This window comes from Mus pahari, chromosome 4 (assembly GCF_900095145.1).
Source record: "Mus pahari chromosome 4, PAHARI_EIJ_v1.1, whole genome shotgun sequence".
Taxonomy (NCBI): Eukaryota; Metazoa; Chordata; class Mammalia; order Rodentia; family Muridae; genus Mus; species Mus pahari.
In genome coordinates this window covers 25,941,587-25,959,122 of record NC_034593.1, presented here as the reverse complement: position 1 = coordinate 25,959,122, position 17,536 = coordinate 25,941,587, and the positions used below count along the sequence as shown (strand labels likewise).

Below are 17,536 nucleotides of genomic sequence, written 5' to 3'. Positions count from 1 at the left end.
AGAAAAGAAAAGAAAAGAAAAGAAAAGAAAAGAAAAGAAAAGAAAAGAAAAGAAAAGAAAAGAAAAGAAAAGAAAAATAGGGAGCTGGGGGGTGGAAGGGACGGTGCAGGGAGGAGAGAGGAGGGCAGGAGAGCTTCCTCAGGGTTCTCAGGACCTGCTGCAGGAGGGCCCATATTTCAGTCACCCTGGTTGACATCTTCCGCTGGACTAGAACCTGTGTCTCTGAGCTTCTTAACTGGAATGCTATTTTACCAACTCCATTCCTGCACCTCTGTTTGCAAGGCCGTGTCTCAGGTTTGGAAACTCGGGTGTCTTAAAAGAAAAGTACAGTTGGCTGAACACCACCTCCAAAGATTGTGATGTCGTTGGGCTTGTGAGAATACTCACTCCCAACAAGCATCGAGACTGCTTCAGACTGAAGATCTTCCCAGCTTCTGTGGGCTTCCATGTAGATTTCTGACATACCTCCTAGATTTGATCAGCATTTCCCGTTCCATAATGAATAGGAAGGACCTCTTGCTTTTAAAAAAAAAAAAAAAAAAAAATGGCGCCAGGCGGTGGTGGTGCACGCCTTTGATCCCAGCACTCAGGAGGCAGAGGCAGGCGGATTTCTGAGTTTGAGGCCAGCCTGGTCTACAAAATGGGTTCCAGGACAGCCAGGGCTATACAGAGAAACTCTGTCTTGAAAAAAAAACCAACCCCCCCCCCAAAAAAAAGGCTTCAAACCAAGAAATTAAACTGAATTCTCTTTTATTAACTAATTATTTTATTTATTTACATTCCAACCAAAGAGCATACACAGGCTGGTCCGAGGCTCCCAGCACATATGTAGCAAAGGACTGCCTTCTCTGGCCTCAGTGGGAGTGGATGCACCTAATCCTATAAAGTGAATTCTTTAATGATATCCCATGATCCAGACTTTGGGAATGGTGTAGCAGACAGAGGTAAAACGGAAATTAATCAGAAGGGCAAGGCCAGGAGGAGCTAACCACAGCTCGCTGTTGTCGTTGCAGTTCTAACATACTGGTATGTTAGAATCGGTCACCATGGGTACTACGACCCTTAACCCTGTGCCTGCACCTTCCCTCCAGGTTCCTGGCTCACGTGAGCTCCTACACAGAGACACCAGTGGTAGCCTGCATCGTGTCGGGCTTCCTGGCAGCTCTCCTCTCTCTGCTGGTGAGCCTGAGGGACCTCATAGAGATGATGTCCATCGGCACACTCCTCGCCTACACCCTGGTCTCCGTCTGTGTCTTGCTTCTTCGGTATCAACCTGAGAGCGACATCGATGGTTTTGTCAAGTTCCTGTCTGAGGAACACACCAAGAAGAAGGAAGGCATCCTGGCTGACTGTGAGAAGGAAACTTGTTCTCCTGTGAGTGAAGGGGAGGAGTTTTCCAGCCCAGCCACCAACACCTGTGGGGCCAAAAACCTGCCGTCCCTGGGAGACAATGAGATGCTCATAGGGAAATCAGATAAGTCTGCCTACAACGTCAACCACCCCAACTATGGCACTGTGGACATGACCACGGGCATAGAAGCCGATGAATCAGAAAACATCTATCTCATCAAGTTGAAGAAGCTGATTGGACCCCGTTACTACACCATGAGAATCCGGCTGGGCCTTCCAGGCAAAATGGACCGGCCCACAGCAGCGACCGGGCACACGGTGACCATCTGCGTGCTCCTGCTGTTCATTCTCATGTTCATCTTCTGCTCCTTCATCATCTTTGGCTCCGAGTACATCTCAGGCCAGAGCTGGTGGGCCATCCTTCTGGTCGTTCTGATGCTGCTGTTGATCAGTGTGCTGGTGTTTGTAATCCTGCAGCAGCCAGAGAACCCCAAGAAGCTGCCGTACATGGCCCCCTGCCTCCCCTTTGTGCCTGCCTTTGCCATGTTGGTGAATATCTATCTCATGCTAAAGCTCTCCACCATCACATGGATCCGGTTTGCGGTCTGGTGCTTTGTGGGTAAGCAATGTCTTCCAGAGCCTTGGGCGTTCCCCTTTTAAGGTCTTGAATAGGCTTATCCCAACATTATGCCCTAACTGGATAAGATACCTCCATCGGGCTGATTCTATGGACCCATGCTTTCTTCATTGGTCAATAAAGCCAGTTACCCCTGTCCTGCCTGATATGCTCTTAGAAGAACGATGCCTATCAATCCATTACTTCATTAAATATCCAATTACTGAAAGTTCTTGTGTGAGAATAATTAGTGTCAGAAAAGGTGTTCTCAGAATGAATACCCATTTTTTAAAGACATGACATTACTAAAGGGAGATATAATAGGATGTGGGGATAGTTGGCTGGATTTCTATCTTAAAAACTAAAAATTCTGAGAAATTATAAAAGAGTTCACTGATCTTAAATTTGACCCAATTAAACTGAAAGGTCAATCACAGTCTAAGTTTTTAAGTAAAGTATGAGCCAAGTGTGGATTGGGGCATTCTTTTTCTGACACAGCTCTTATCATGCCACCATTTTACATCTGTCAGTTCACACTGGCTTTTGTAAATAGCCCCCAGGTCCTTATGTCACCCTGTCAAATGCCAATGGAAGGTGTCCGTCATGCTCCCATGCTTGCCGACCTTCGTCTGCTGTTAATGAGTGGCCTGACTCTGTAGAGCCTCTGCCATCTTCTGATGCAAACACATGCTAGTCTCAAAACTCACTTCACTGACATCAAGAACCCATACTTCCCCAAGAAATCCAATTTTGACTTTGTGGTCCATCTGTACTACACTTTTGTCCCATGTTGATTCAGTCTGACCACTGATGAGGTGACTGGGGCTGGGTCAGTAACAACTTGAGAGAGGCATCTAAGCACATTTTAAAGTCCATTTTTCACCGCTCTTGTCCTTGGTAGTCCTGAGGGTCCCCAAATACTTAGCGAAGGAGCTTTGCAGAACAGGCCTAATAAAGCAAGAGAAATAGCCATGGATTAATTGGCCAGGTTAAAGTGACAGGCATTCACACTGATCAGCAGTCTGTCCACTACTTGAGGCCAGTGGGAACCTACAACAAAGCACCTGTGGAATGTGCTCAAGAAATACTTCTTAAATGACAGCCAAGGCTGGCAGTGGTGGCGCACGCCTTTAATCCCAGCACTCCGGAGGCAGTGGCAGGTGGATTTCTGAGTTCGAGGCCAGCCTGGTCTACAGAGTTAAGTTCCAGGAAAGCCAGGGATACACAAAGAAACCCTGTCTCGAAAAACCAAAACAAACAAACAAAACAAAAACAAAAACAAAAACAAAAAGATAGTGAAGTACTTCTCCGAGGAGAGAAAAGTGAGAATTGCCAGAAAGCACTTAGAAAAAATAGGATGTGGGTGGTGCTTGAAGGGAAGGTGTGGGTGGGGCCTGAAGGAAAGATGTGGGTGGGACCTGAAGGAAAAATGTGGGTGGGACCTGAAGGGAAGATGTGGGTGGGGCCTGAAGGGAAGATTTAATGAGATGGACATAGGAAAAACAACAACCAAAAGAAACAGAAAGTTTCTCCAAGAGAGTCCAGTTCTCCAGGCCATACTGTGTCTTCCCAGAGCATTTTGCCCCAACCTTTCCATCTCTGGTTTAATTCTCTGTTAAGCTTTAGGGGGATTTCTCTAGAAGACTCCCCACTGGGTCATCGATATTTTCTGTGCTTTATTAACACGTTCTCCTCTCTCTTCAGACACACACACACACACACACACACACACACACACACACACGTCTGTACTGTAGCTAGCCAATGGGAGGGCTGCTCTAGACAGAAGTGACTGAAGTGGATAGGATGATTTTAGTTATGTCGAGTGAATGAAAACAGGTATCGATGCATGTTCACGGTTCATTGAAGAGACAAAGCTGGAAGAGCTTCTGCATCCAGAACAGGGTTGCCCACAGCCAGCTGCCCATCCCATGAGCCACGCTGCAGCTAGGGTTAGAGTCTATTCACATGAGCTTGGAGCTCTCTAGAACATTTAATAATTCTACTCTTTCACATTAAGAAAAGCATATGGGAACCGTGTCATTTCACAAGTGCTCCTGCTTGGGAAGACACTAGAGGTCAGCGGTTCTCAGTCTGTGAGTCACGACCCTGTGGGGGTCGTATGTCAAATATCCTGCACATCAGATATTTACATCACAATCCATTCCATGGCAATATTTCAGTTATGAAGGCACAATGAAATAATTTTATGGTTGGGGGGTCTTCACAACATGAGGAACTCTATTAAAGGGTCCCAGTGTTAGAAAGATTGAGAACACTGCTATAGATGATTTCTTTTCTTTAATTTAAAAAGTGAAACAGTAAAGAAAAGATCGTTGATTGGTATACACAAACCCTTTGTCTCATAGGAATAATTAAAAATACAGCGCTATTTACAAGTTATTGTGAGTGTCTTGCCTCACTGTTTAAAATCTCATGGCAATCTCCATTGTACAGATAAAGAAACAGTAGCTACTGTTTAAGGGCAAACAGCCGAAGTCCACAGAGCTAAGGTTAGCACTCTGGTGGAAGAGGGGGTTCAGGGCCCCTTATCAGGGCCAGGATAGGGATTGGTGGTAGAGTGCTTGACTGGTAAGAACAAAAATCTGGATTTGACCCCTGGTACCACAAACTGTGAGCTTCTTATATTAGAGCCCCCCGCCCCACACACACACACACCATGGCCACTATGTTAAACACTCCAAAATGTCAGATAACCAAAGTGAGAAGAAGAGGGGGTTCTTGAGTCCAGGGTACCCACACTTTGGTTCTGAGGTTCGTATCACCCCACCATGTACCTCTACACAAACTTTATTTGCTCTGAATGTTTGGTGGGACTAAAACCTGACATTAGCCCTGAATTCCTGGGCATATCATTTATGTTCAGGGTCCTAGGCCTCAGTTAACAGTCTACTGCTATTGCTGTTTCGAGTTCTGAGTAATTTCGGAGCAAGAATACCACACTTTCTTTTTGCCCAGAGACTCACAAATTTCTAACAGGTTCTGTATCACATCTCTGGTTCCCGTGGTATCAAAAGGGCCCCTATGGCAGTGAGCAGTATCAGGTTCAAACCGAAGTCCTGTTCCCGTCTTGACTTATAAATTTAGGAAAATTCTCATAACTTCATGGAGCTTTGGTTTATTCATCCGTGGGAAAAGGATGGAGAAAGTAATAAGAAATACTTATCTCCTGTATTTCTTCAAAAAGCTCTGAAGTGACTCATTGTCCACCGACTTGGGCAGGCTGGCTATCACACAGCAGAACACAATGTGAACCATCCCCAACTCCAGGGGCCCTGCTTGTTATCAGGCAGAGGAAAACTCCCTGAGCGCGGTCAAGCATGGAGTATTATTTATTTTAGAGCTTGGCCAAGAAATTTTTAATGTGCAGCCAGGTTTTCAAAAATCTATAGTCCTCTAAATCAATACTTCCCAAAGTGTCCTCTCAAGCCAGCGGTGCTAATATCATGGTGGGCGGAGATTTAAGAGTTAACAAACCTTCTAGGTGTCACGCTCAAATTTAAGAGCTGTTGCTATGGAGAAAAGACATTATCAAGCAGGGAAGGTAATTTAATTACAAAATCTGTTCTGCAAAAACAAAATTTTTCCTATATACGTATAGCCATCCCATAGCCCCAAATTGGGTTATAAAAATACTTAATGATCTTACACAATTACAATAAATATCCCTCCTCTGAATTCATGAGGTTCCCAGACACCGGATGTTCCTTCAGCTTTATGCACACTGTAACTTTCCTAGGAAGAACGGTAGAGATTATTTTTAAATGAAGCTTCTTATGAAATCAACTGCTTCTTGACAAAATTTCCATGGTTAAATGCTGAGTCATAACGGGGTGATGTTCTGAGACATGTTGTTATCCTGCCTTCTCTAAGTGAATCTTAATCACAGGATTTCTGTAACAGTGTTTCTGAGCTTTGACCTTCAAAAGAGCATAACTCACCCAGCCCCAACAAGACTTCCCGGCACATCCTTGCCATTAGACAAGAGAAATGATACAAACAATAAGTGTTCATTAATCCCAACAAAGTGAGCCCAAAGTCGTGTTCAGTGTCTCTCCTCTGAGTGGATGTGGGCTGGTAGAGCATCTCCAGAGGTCAGACACCATCTCAGGAGCTGCGATGCACTAGGGTGGGAACATGGCAGGGCAAGGATAAAGAATTCATTATCAGGCAGCCTAGCCCACTGGTACCTTTTACCATGAGAGCAGCCATGTTTTCATTTCTAATTTATCCAGTCCCTCTGAGGAAGATGAAGTTTTCTCTTTACATTTAGAAGACAGGACTAAGGGTTTGGACAATGTGTTTGATGCCAGGCTATGCCAGGATATAAATATTCTTTTCAGCCGGGCGTGGTGGCGCACGCCTTTAATCCTAGCACTCAGGAGGCAGAAGCAGGCGGATTTCTGAGTTCGAGGCCAGCCTGGTCTACAAAGTGAGTTCCAGGACAGCCAGGGCTATACAGAGAAACCCTGTCTTGAAAAACCATTAAAAAAAAATATATTCTTTTCTTCCTACCGTTTGTTCATTCATTCGTTGAGGCAATGTCTTTAATATCCAAGACGGGCCTCAAATCCTCTATGTGGCACCAGAATAACCTTGAAATCGGGACCCTCCTCTCCCGACCTCTTTAGTTCTAGGATTACAAACATGGTGCACCACCGTGGTTGGGTCATGCAGTACTAGTGATCAATCCTGGGGTTTTGTGCTTGGTAGGCATCCATTCTCCCAAAAGGAACCTCGGCCTCAGTCCCCAAAATGTAAACATCCCCCTTGCTGGTGTTCGTGTGAGCTGCCATTTAAAATACTATTGGAAATAGGAAGCCGCCATTGTGAGGAAAAAAGTTGGAAGGAAGAGTGCTGGGATAACCGAATTCTTGATAGTATGTCCATCAATCAATCATCGATCAATCGAACTGACATGCTTCCTGGTGGGAGAGGAGAAAACAATCGGCTTTTCGGTGTCAGTCATGCTCAGAAGAGTGAAGAGCAAGTCATGTAGGCCTCACAGGAAGGCAACAGGGATGGCAGATGCTTAGGAGAGACTGTGGAGATGAAACTGGTCTATAAGGCCCTCTGTCTACAGAGCGAGAGGGCAGTGCTCTGCACACAGGCAGACATAGACAAGAAGGGCCAAGGGACTCCAGGGGCTCTGCCACCAGACTCAGGCAAAAGAATGTAAGGAGAGGGAACTGAGGGAGCGGTGGAGGCCCTGGAGCCAGTGTGTGTGGTACGCATGGAACTCCAAGCCTTTCGCTTCTGCTCTCCAACACTGTTGGTGAGATAGTGGCGACGCACCACCATGCAGGTTCCATTCTGGTCCCTTTGTAAGTTGTTTCCATTTGGGCCTGATAAATCAAGGCTGCGGTGAATATTCTTTTACAGGTCTTCAGTGGGCAACGGACACATTTTTCTTGAGTCTCTGTGCTCTGTGAGATTACTAATTCATAACACTGGATTTTTCCCTCAATCGTCAGCCATCACAGGGCTCAGATGAAGACCGGGTCCCAACTGCACCTTACAGATGAGACACTGACTTAACATTAGACTGAGTGCAGGGGTCTAAGGGATCGAGCCCCTCCCATACAGCCCGCTCTTCCTGGTCCCACATTAAACAAACCTCACTGTTAGTGCAACCGACAGGGTTCATGGTGGTATGTAAAAAACATAATCAGGAAGGGTAGGAGATGGTGGGGACTGAGTGGGTGGGGCACACACCTCATTGCCTGCGGGTCTCCGCTCCACCCTGGCAAATGTCTGTTTTGGAAACGTGATCCCATGAAAATAAAAGGCCCTTTGGGCATAACGGAGTGCCTCAGCTATCTGCTGCGGGCAGGGCTTCCTGCTGGAAAGCGCACCCCAGGAAGAGGCTGCTCCACCCAGCCTGGGGTCAGGTGACCCACCTTCTTTCAGTCCAAGCACAGAGCTACAGGCAGAGGACCAGGCGCCCCTCCTTGGGACTCTAGAGATCAGAGGCCCAAAGTTGGAGCCGAGTTTGGGCCTGCAGAGTTGGCAGTCCGCTCTTACTGTTTATTCCCCCACCCCACCCCGACTCTTTTCAGGGGTGAGTTTTCTTGCGTGTTTTGCCTCCGCAGGACATAGGGTGCCTCCCCTGTACCCCACCCAGGCCTCCTTTCCCTTGAAGCTTTGGAGTCATGTGCTTAGCTTGCCCAGGGTGGAGCCCCCTAAACTGGGAAGTGTTTAGTTAGCTGGTGCTCGGGCATCCTGGCATCTTGAAGGCAAATTCAACAGTCTCTTCCCTGGAGATTCCTAGGTGGGACAGGAAAAGCAGTGAGCTCCGGGGCTGTAGCGATGGCCATTTTGTTGTGTAGTTAACTTCTCTAGGCTGGTATCTGATACAATACATATTTGTGAAGAGCTTTGAGATCACAAAGTATCTATTGTGGGAAGAAAGTCCCTCATCTTGTCTAGCCTGAACCTCCCCCAGGTACGTTCTCCACCAGGTTATTTCATCTGGAAAAGAAGCCAGAGCTTCCCTTTGAATATGTTTCTCCACTGATCCTGTCAAAGGATGCCTGGCCATCGCCTTGCCAGGGACCAGTGTTCACCTTGCACCTATTGTTGAACTGCCAATATGTTCCAGGGCTTACTACTGACCCGTCTGTCTTAGCCACACCAGACATCCCACCAACACTCATAATCTGGGACATCTCTAGCTTGGCAGCAGAGTCTCCAGGACCCTTTTAAACACAGGCACCTTCTCCCTTCTGAGCATCTATCGCACCTGCCACTAGGTAATTATTGATAAATATAGCACATGCAATAGGAAATCAGTAATGTAAAGTGCATAAGAAGCAGCAGAATCAAATATTCAAGTAAAATAAAATATCACGTTCATTAACTAGCAACCTTATTCCATATAAAACTTTAACTCTGGGTTCTGCATATGACAGAAAACACATTACCTTTGTCTTTCTGGACTGGCTTATTCATTTATTACAATAATTTCCAGTTGTATCCAGTTTCTTACAAATGTCATAAATTCATATTATTTTTACTGCCTCATAAAAAAAAAAAAGTATGTGTACCACATTTTCTTTATCTGTTCATTTTTGGGTGGACTTCTCTTGATGGTCCATGCCCTGGCTATTGCAGTCAGTACAGCTACAATCATGGGTTCTCATGTATCTCTATGATGTATTTACATGGAATCCTTCAGCTGTGTACTTAGACTGGTGTAGCTGGGTCATATGGTAATTCTGTTCTCAGTTTTTGAGGAACCTCCACACTGACTTCCATAATTACATTTCCACTAGCAGTTAGGAAGGACTCCCCTCCCCCTGCCTGTATTTATTATCATCTATTTTCTTTATTTGTTCTTATTTTCTGTGCATTAGCATTTTGCTTGCATGTATGTGTGAGTTGCCAGATCCCCTGGAACTTGAGTTAAAGACCGCTCTGAGCTGTCATGTTGGTGCTGGGATTTGAACCCAGGTCCTCTTAGCTATCTCTCCAGCCCTCCCCCAACCCCTGTCATCTATTTTCTTATTGATGGTCACTCTGACTGGGATGAAATGAAAACCTCAAAGCAGTTATTTGTGTTTCCAAGCTGGATAAGGATATTGGACACTTTTTCAAGTAGTTCTTAGCTATTTGTGTTTCTTCTTTTGAAAATTGTCTAGTCAGTTCATTGGTACATTTATTGACTGATTTATTTAGTGGTTTGGGTGTATATTTCTGTAATTCTTTATGTATCCAATACTAATCCCATCTGATATATAGTCAGCAAAGATCTCCGTTTTGTACAGTCATTTTTGGTTTTAAGCTTGGTTCTACCTCTGGCTTATGCTAATAGCCAAAACCACCCTCAATGGAAAAAGTTTTGCCATCTACAAATTTTTACAAAAGAATATGATACAATCCTGGTGACAGTCCTAAATAAAAATGTTTCCAAACTACTAAAAACAAGGGTGTCACCATTGTGGAATGCACATAGCATAATGAGGAGTGTTTAACACTGCTGTATATTAGTTAATATGTTAAAATAGTACTATCCTACAATGAATATTGAAATATTTTCAAGCCACCTAGAGCAGGGAAGAATCTGTTCCAGTGTAATCTGGAAGGGAGGCAGGAGGTGGGTGCAGGAGCTGAATGAATATCATGTTATTCTTCGCACTTCTGTATATTCTTATGAGCTTCAGAACAGAAGGCTCAAAATCTCTGGGCATGTGGCTCAATGGTAGAGCTCATTCCTAGTATGTTCAAAATTCTAAGTTCAACCCCCCAGTACCACAAAAAAATGATGTTCAAGAACACAAAACTGCCTCCCATGGGTGTCGACTTCATCTGTGTTCTCTACAATCTCTCCTGAAAAATGGAAGCAATAGGAGAAGTCAAAACCTGTAGAGCCCAGGCAAGGAGATATCTGGAAGGGTGGCTGTGTGTGTGTGTGTGTCTGTCTGTGTGTGTGTGTGTGTGTGTGTGTGTCTGTGTCTGTGTGTCTGTGTTTGTGTATGTCTGTGTGTGTATGTATGTATGTCTGTGTATATGTGTGTGTCTGTGTATGTCTGTGTGTGTATGTATATATGTCTGTGTATGTGTGTGTGTGTCTGTGTTTGTGCATTCTGTGTGTGTGTATGTCTGTGTATGTGCCTGTGTATGTGTATGTCTGTATGTCTGTGTCTCTGTCTCTGTGTGTGTACATGTGAGGTGTGTATGTGAAGAACGAAGGTTGTCTGCAGTGTCTTCCTTGATTATTCTTTACCTTAGCTTTTATTCTTTGCTTCTTTGTTATTTATTCATTTATTTGGTACAGACTATCCCATTAGACTGGTGAGTTAGACTGGTGAACCTAGAGCTCCCCAGTTTGGCTGACCAGGCTGTCCAGCACACCCCAGGGACTCGCCTGTCTCCACCTCTCTAGCTCTGGCATGTGCCACTGCACTGGCTTCTTACATGGATTCAAAAGATCCAAATTGGGTCTTCCTGTTTGTGCATCATCTCTCCAGTCCCTAGTGCCTTATTTTTTCTGTATCTCAGTTCCCTGCCCATGAGATGCAGAGTCCCTCTGTCTCTGTCTCTCTGTCTCTCTGTCTCTCTCTCTCTCTCTCTCTCTCTCTCTCTCTCTCTCTCTCTCTCNNCACACACACACACACACACACACACACACACACACACACACCTCAGCCCCTATATAGCGTTTTGAGTTCCTGAAGAGACATGCACTTTGACTGTGACCAGAGGACCTGGGCACACAGTGCTGTGTGAAGGATAGTTTAGGTGGCTTGGGATTCCCAGAATTCCTGAGGTTACAGAAACTACCTTATGCATCTTTCCCTAATCCAGCTGAGAAGAGAAGCTGAAGCACAAAGCCCTGCTTCCACACAGCAGGCCTTCAACCCTGTTGTTTACTCCTCCACACAAAGCCCTTGTTTATGTGACAGATGGCAGTTCCTGCTCGATTCTCTCTCCCTCCCTTGCCCTCTGCACTTGTTCCCTCTGGTGCTCTGTCCTCTCCACTTTTTCTCTTCTCCCACCTTCTCTCTCTACTTCACACCACTCTTCCTGAATTGACTGGGGGGGGGGGCAGCAAAAAATAAAAGCAGTTAGAATGTAAGATGCTAAAAGATGGTTCTGTCTGCCCAGTCTGCCTGAATTCACTGCCCATCACAACGCACGTATTTGAAATGTATATTGGCAAGGAATAAGAAGCCTATGGGGGATGTCACAGCAAACATAAGAAGATCCATTAGCATATCTGTGGCAGGTATGCATATACATGCTCCATCTGGGCCTGGCACTCCCAAAGAACACATAGACCTAACTCTCACTGAATATTGACTGCAATAAGTGTATCATCAGTCAGCTTAGGGAGGGAAGTGTGAAGGACTGGGTGTGCAAAAGACCTTACCCAAGAGAAGGCTGGTTCTGGTTCTGCTAATGTCCCCCAGCCTCTGCTTTTCCTGTAAAATGAAGTCATTGGATATGCCGTTCAGCTGTAGAGTCATCTCTGGCTCAGTTATCTGTGATGTTAGAGCCATTACATCATGACCCATAGCAGGCGTCTCCCTGATACTCACACACCTGCTCTGGGAGGAAGGAGAGTGTGCCAGGACCAATGTCACCCAGTAACTGAGTCACGTTAACCCATGTAGGGGCAGGGACATGGAAGCAAGGGAAACAGAAAAGTGGTCAGTTCAGTGGGAGAAAGAACCGCCTATAAACTGCGTCAGAGAAAGGAGAGAGGGAGAGAAAGAGGGCAGGTAAGGGGAGGATTAATGTAGCAGGAGTAAGGGGCAAGGCTGGGCACCTGCCTGGATGCTCAGGAGAAATGAGCAATGAAGAAGAACTAAGCCAGAGAGAGGTGCTGCTGGTCCCACCTGGTCACGTGCAATCCTCAGTTCCCAGGCATGCTCCAAACAGGCTTTCTCTAAGCATGCACACACTGGCCCTTTTAGAGGAAGTTTGAATGGGGGTCTGGTACCACACAGTAATAACAGTCTTGCATAGCTACCTCCATTCCGCCCCCAGACAATAAAGCCTTCCCCCACCCCGCCCCCCACCCGGCCCCCCACCCGAAAAGATCAGGCTGCTATTTGAGCCCAAATATCTACATCTGCAAACAATTAACTCCAGGCTTTATTACCAATTAGGACCATGAATCTCTGCTTGCTTTGGCTCCTGCCAAGTTGATTTCACTGACTGGTGGGGGGTTGGAAGGAAAGTCATTTGAGACAAGAGGGGAGAAATCCAAACTTAAAGAGACAAGCTTCAGAATCAAGATGGAGCACAAGTTCTCAAGGGCCAGAACAGGGCAAGCTGGCTAGGTTTGCCTTCTGCGCAAACAGCTGAGCAGATGACCAGGGTCAACAGGGATAAAGATGCTGATGCTGCCGACAAGGGATGCAGGACCTCAGGGTCCACACTATGGCCTTATTTTACCCCAGGTTGTCCACTAATCACTGTGACTCTCGGGGACAGGGGTGGGTTTTGTTTTGAGTTTCTTCTGTGTGTATTCTGTGCGTGTGTTAAGATGTGCAATGTGTGTGTGTGGTATATGAACATATGTGTTTGAGTTCTCAAGCCTCCTAAAGAACATTCAGGGACCATCAGAGTACATCTAGAGTCCTGCTCCATCATCCTCTACCTTAGTCACATGAGACAGGGTCTCTGACTGAATTGTAAGCAGGAAACTCCAGCAACCCTCCTGTTCCTGTGCCTGTCACTATGTTCATCATTACAGGCACATGCATGCCCACTCCAGCTGCATGTGTGTGTGTGTGTGTGTGTGTGTGTGTGTGTGTCTGTGTGTCTGTGTGTCTGTGTGTGTCTGTGTGTATGTCTGTGTGTGTCTGTCTGTCTGTGTCTGTGTGTGTCTGTGTGTATATGCGTGCGCTGAGATGCAAACTTGGGTCTTCATGCTTGCGTATCAGGTACTCTTGCCCACCAAGCAAGCCCTGCTTCTCACAGTTTCCAGAAAAGAAGGCTGACAGGGTAAACCATAGGTCCAAGGATGTGTCTGTTGGAATGACAGACTGGATTTAAACCCAGATCCCACATTCGTATAATAGGTTCCCTAAACCTTGCCTTTACAAACTCTGAATTTCAAGGGGTTTTCAAATTGAAAAGGGAGGCTAACAGGCTTTTCAAAACTGTGGAGAAGAAACATTAGCCATGTGAACGGTGTGCTCTGACAGCAGGATGAGTTTCCTCTGGCTAGAAAGAAGTCAACCCAGAGACAGTACGCCAGTCTTGTGTTCATCGCGAATTCTGGTTCATTCATTTGACAGACATTAAGGACCAGCTAGAAGCACCCAGCGCAGATAATCACAGGACAGATGTTGCACAGGCGTACCAGTGGCTTGTACCACTAGGCAGTCTGGAAGTCCACATTGAAGAAAGAAGCAGCTTAGGGGTCAGAAGCAGGTGATTCCATTGGTGAGTGTGAAACACCAGGATAGATCAGAATACTGTGTGTCTATTGCTAAGAGACGGACAGGTGCCAGGGCCTCACATGGAGGCCAGGGATAATAAAATGTTCTGAAAAGGTTCAGACTTTATGGTGGTTTGGGCAGAAACATTACATGCAGGAAAGGCAAACCCATAATCAGAATAAGTACCTACTGTAAAAAGAACAGCGTTGTCTTTTCCATGGAAAAAAAGTGGTCCAAAGTAGTCAGCCTGCCCCGGGGATTGGTGCCATATCTGGCACTCGGTGTTGGTCTCTGCTGTTGGCAGATCTGGCATTGAGCAGTAGCCATGGTCAGGTCAGCACTGGTGAGTGGAAGTCTGTGTTGTTGAGCCCATGCATAACCCTCATCTCTGCCACCATGGCCACTTCGTACAGGGGCCCATTGAGCAATGACAGGAATGGCTGGGGAAAGAGGCTGACCATCCACAGAGCGGGTCGTCCTATCTACTTGATTATTGAACTCCTCCTCAGCTGAAGTCACGTTCTGATGAGCCTTTACAAGGGACAGAAGGGTCTTTATGTCTTTCACCCGTCTGCAGAGCTCTAGCCACACCCTTCTTCCCCACATTGTCTTTCTCACCAATTTTCCCATCATGCCCTTTCCGAATCTCTGACCAGCCAATCCATCGGCTACAGCCTGTGAATCAGTGAACAGTCGCACCTCCAGATGCAAAGGCAGCATCAAGGGTGTGTCACTAGGCCTGACTTGAGCTTTCGAAACCTCAAAATCCACCCCCAGTGACACATTTCCACCAATAAGGCCACACCGCCTAATATTTCCAGATAGTGCCAGTCGCTGGTGACTGAGCATTCAGATGTACTAGCCTATGGGGGCCGCTGCTGTTCTAACCCCCATAGGACTGTATCGCTGATTTGTAAGTACAAACCAAGGCAAAAGGTGCAGATTCCTGGTCTATAGCTCTGTGAGAGGAATGATGGGGGTGGAGGTGGGGGGATGATGGAAGAAAGATGAGGGCTAAGATGACTGAAAATGTCAGATCCTGTCCAAAGGGGCAGCTGTCTCTCAACTTCAGCTAAAACCCGACCACCACTTCCACCCCACCCCCGCCCCTGAGAGTGTGAGCACACTGCCTCGGAACACTCAGCAGAAACTGTACATATGGGCTGCTGTACTGTACGCATCTTCTCCTCATCTTACTCTGGCTTTGTTGTTGACTTGTTTTCCTTTCCTGAGACAGGGTCTTACCACTCTGGCCTCGAACTCCGGTCCTCCGCCCTCTGCCCTCCACCCTCCGCCTCCCCAGTGCTAGGGTTACAGATGTGCCTGCCTCACTGCTCTGGGAGATCTGCCCGTTTTGTGGCTGGGCGTGGACATGGAGTCAGTGCCTGCTGGTGGGAGGCCTGGGTTTGTACCCGTGTATGTGGCAGCCAGAGGCCAACCTCAGGTGCCTTTCCTCAGGAGTCACGCACCTTGGATTTGAGACTCACCAGCTTAGTTAGGGTGGCTAGCCAGTGGGCACCAGGGATCTGCCTGATCCTACCTCTCTGGGGCATTTATTTTAGCTAGGACCACCAGAAGGGGCTTTTTACGTGTTCTCTGGGGCTGGAAAGGGCACTAATTCAAGTCTTTCCAAAACGTGCTAGATCTAAGAATGTACATCACCCCAGCCCTAGTCACCTGTGATCTCCCCAGTGGCCCCCGGACCCCAAGATAACTGCTTATTCATGGTGCTTTCCCCTTCCCAACAGGAATGCTCATTTATTTTGGGTATGGCATCTGGAACAGCACCTTGGAAATCAGCGCCCGAGAGCAGGCCCTGCACCAGAGCACGTACCAGCGCTACGATGTGGATGATCCCTTTTCCGTGGAGGAGGGGTTCTCCTACGCCACCGAGGGCGAGAGCCAGGAGGACTGGGGTGGGCCAGCCGAGGACAAAGGCTTCTATTACCAACAGATGTCAGATGCGAAGGCCAACAGCCGGACGAGTAGCAAAGCGAAAAGCAAAAGCAAACACAAACAGAACTCGGAGGCCCTGATTGCAAATGACGAGTTAGATTGCTCTCCCGAGTAAGGCTAACCGCGCAGGAGCCTAGAGAGAGGATGGTTTCTTAGTAAATCAGCCTATGTGCTAGAAGGTGGAAACTTCTTCCAACTCTCATTTCACAAACCCAGCCTTCCCCCAAGGTCCATCCCCAGGCATAACCTGTCATTTGCTACTTTTGCTCTTCAGGGGAATTCTGTTGAAGGGTTTTACCCAGGGCCCTTAACTAGCCCTCTTGTTAAACACACAAAAATCAAAATCAAAAGACTACATGAAATTCTATGTTAGTGAGATGCCCAGCCGATGGCAGCAAATGGTTGCTTTGCAGGATGGATCTTTGTGCTTCTTACAGAAAGGAAGGAAGCTTCCTCCATCCCAGCTGCGAACACAGCCCCCCGGGGAAGGAGCCACAAAGGTGGCTGCAGTGCACCGCAGCTGTCAGCCCACCCAGAGCAGCTCTATGAGCTCCTCTCCCAGGTCAGTAGGTCAGGCTGCTTCAGGACTTTCTCTGTCAGCAACACTGTGTCCTTACATCTCACCTCACCTTCCCCCTAAACTAACCATGGAGGAGACCCACGCCTCCTCACTCACCAAGGTTCTTACAGTTTCCAGACTATAATTTTAGGATCCAGAAAGGACTCGGAGAACACATTCCTCACAAAGCACCCATGCAGACACAATAGTGTAGTAAGACCCACCATCAGAGCTCAAGAAAAAAAAAAAAAAAAAAAGATAAAGGCTTAGATAGCAATCTCTTACCGAGGTCAGAAAAGCATTGGCAGACATGAACTGTCTGTCATGCATTCCCTTATACCAGACCTTAAGCTCCTGTCACGATGGTGAAAGGGCAGAGGTGGGCTGTGACGCCATGCCTCTGATATGCCTGGAATAAGTAGGCTATTTGTTCTACAATCTGATAAAAGTCTTTTCGAGGAGAAGTAACTCCGCCACTGAGATCACATTGCAAATCCTACTTCATATTTCTAAAATTATAAACTCTGCAGAGGTGGTTTTTTTTTCCCCCAAGCTAGGCAGCCACTTGGCTGGCTGCTGCTGTTGAAAACAGGGATGCAGAAAGCCAGGGACTTAGGTCACTGAGTCCAGAGAGGTCACACTCCCACGCGGACCTCATGCTTCGGAAGAGCTCGCTTTTAGAGTGTTTTTCCCTGTTCCTTCCCAAAGTCCTTTCACAGAGCCCCCAGAGAAATGCTACCTGGTGACATTTAAGTGTAGGCCACCGGAGGGATGCTTAAAAGAATTTTCCCAAAGCAGGATAGATGAATTTGAGACAGGAAAAGCCTGTGAGTTATATCCCCTGGCAGCCGTGGGTCCCATGGCTTCCACAGCGGGTGTACATGTGTATGGAGACAAGTTTCCTCACACTAAGATTTTTGTGAGAATTTTCTGGAAGTGGGGCAAAGAGCAAACCCTTCCTTTTCATCTGCCAAAACTTCTCCTGGGGATCACCATTCTCCTTTCTTAGTCTGACGCTCCTGTCTTCTTGGCATGTACCAGAGTCACGGAGAAAAGGTGTGTTTCCTGTTGAGCTAACTCACTGAAATACACCAATGGCTAAGTGGCAGGCATGAGGAGACCTGTAACTTCCTCCCTTGG

The 17,536-nt window shown here is 46.8% G+C and overlaps 1 protein-coding gene across 1 annotated transcript in view; it reads left to right on the top strand.

Moving 5' to 3' along the window:
* The window catches only part of Slc7a14 (solute carrier family 7 member 14), a 106,931-nt gene extending 90,266 nt beyond the window's left edge, over positions 1–16,665 (top strand). The window contains exons 7-8 of the mRNA XM_021196557.2: positions 1,092–1,969; positions 15,630–16,665. Of these exons, the coding sequence (XP_021052216.1) occupies positions 1,092–1,969; positions 15,630–15,952 (1,201 nt within the window). The 3' untranslated portion in view covers positions 15,953–16,665. The remainder of the gene's footprint in view (positions 1–1,091; positions 1,970–15,629) is intronic.
* Positions 16,666–17,536: the final 871 nt, after the last annotated feature.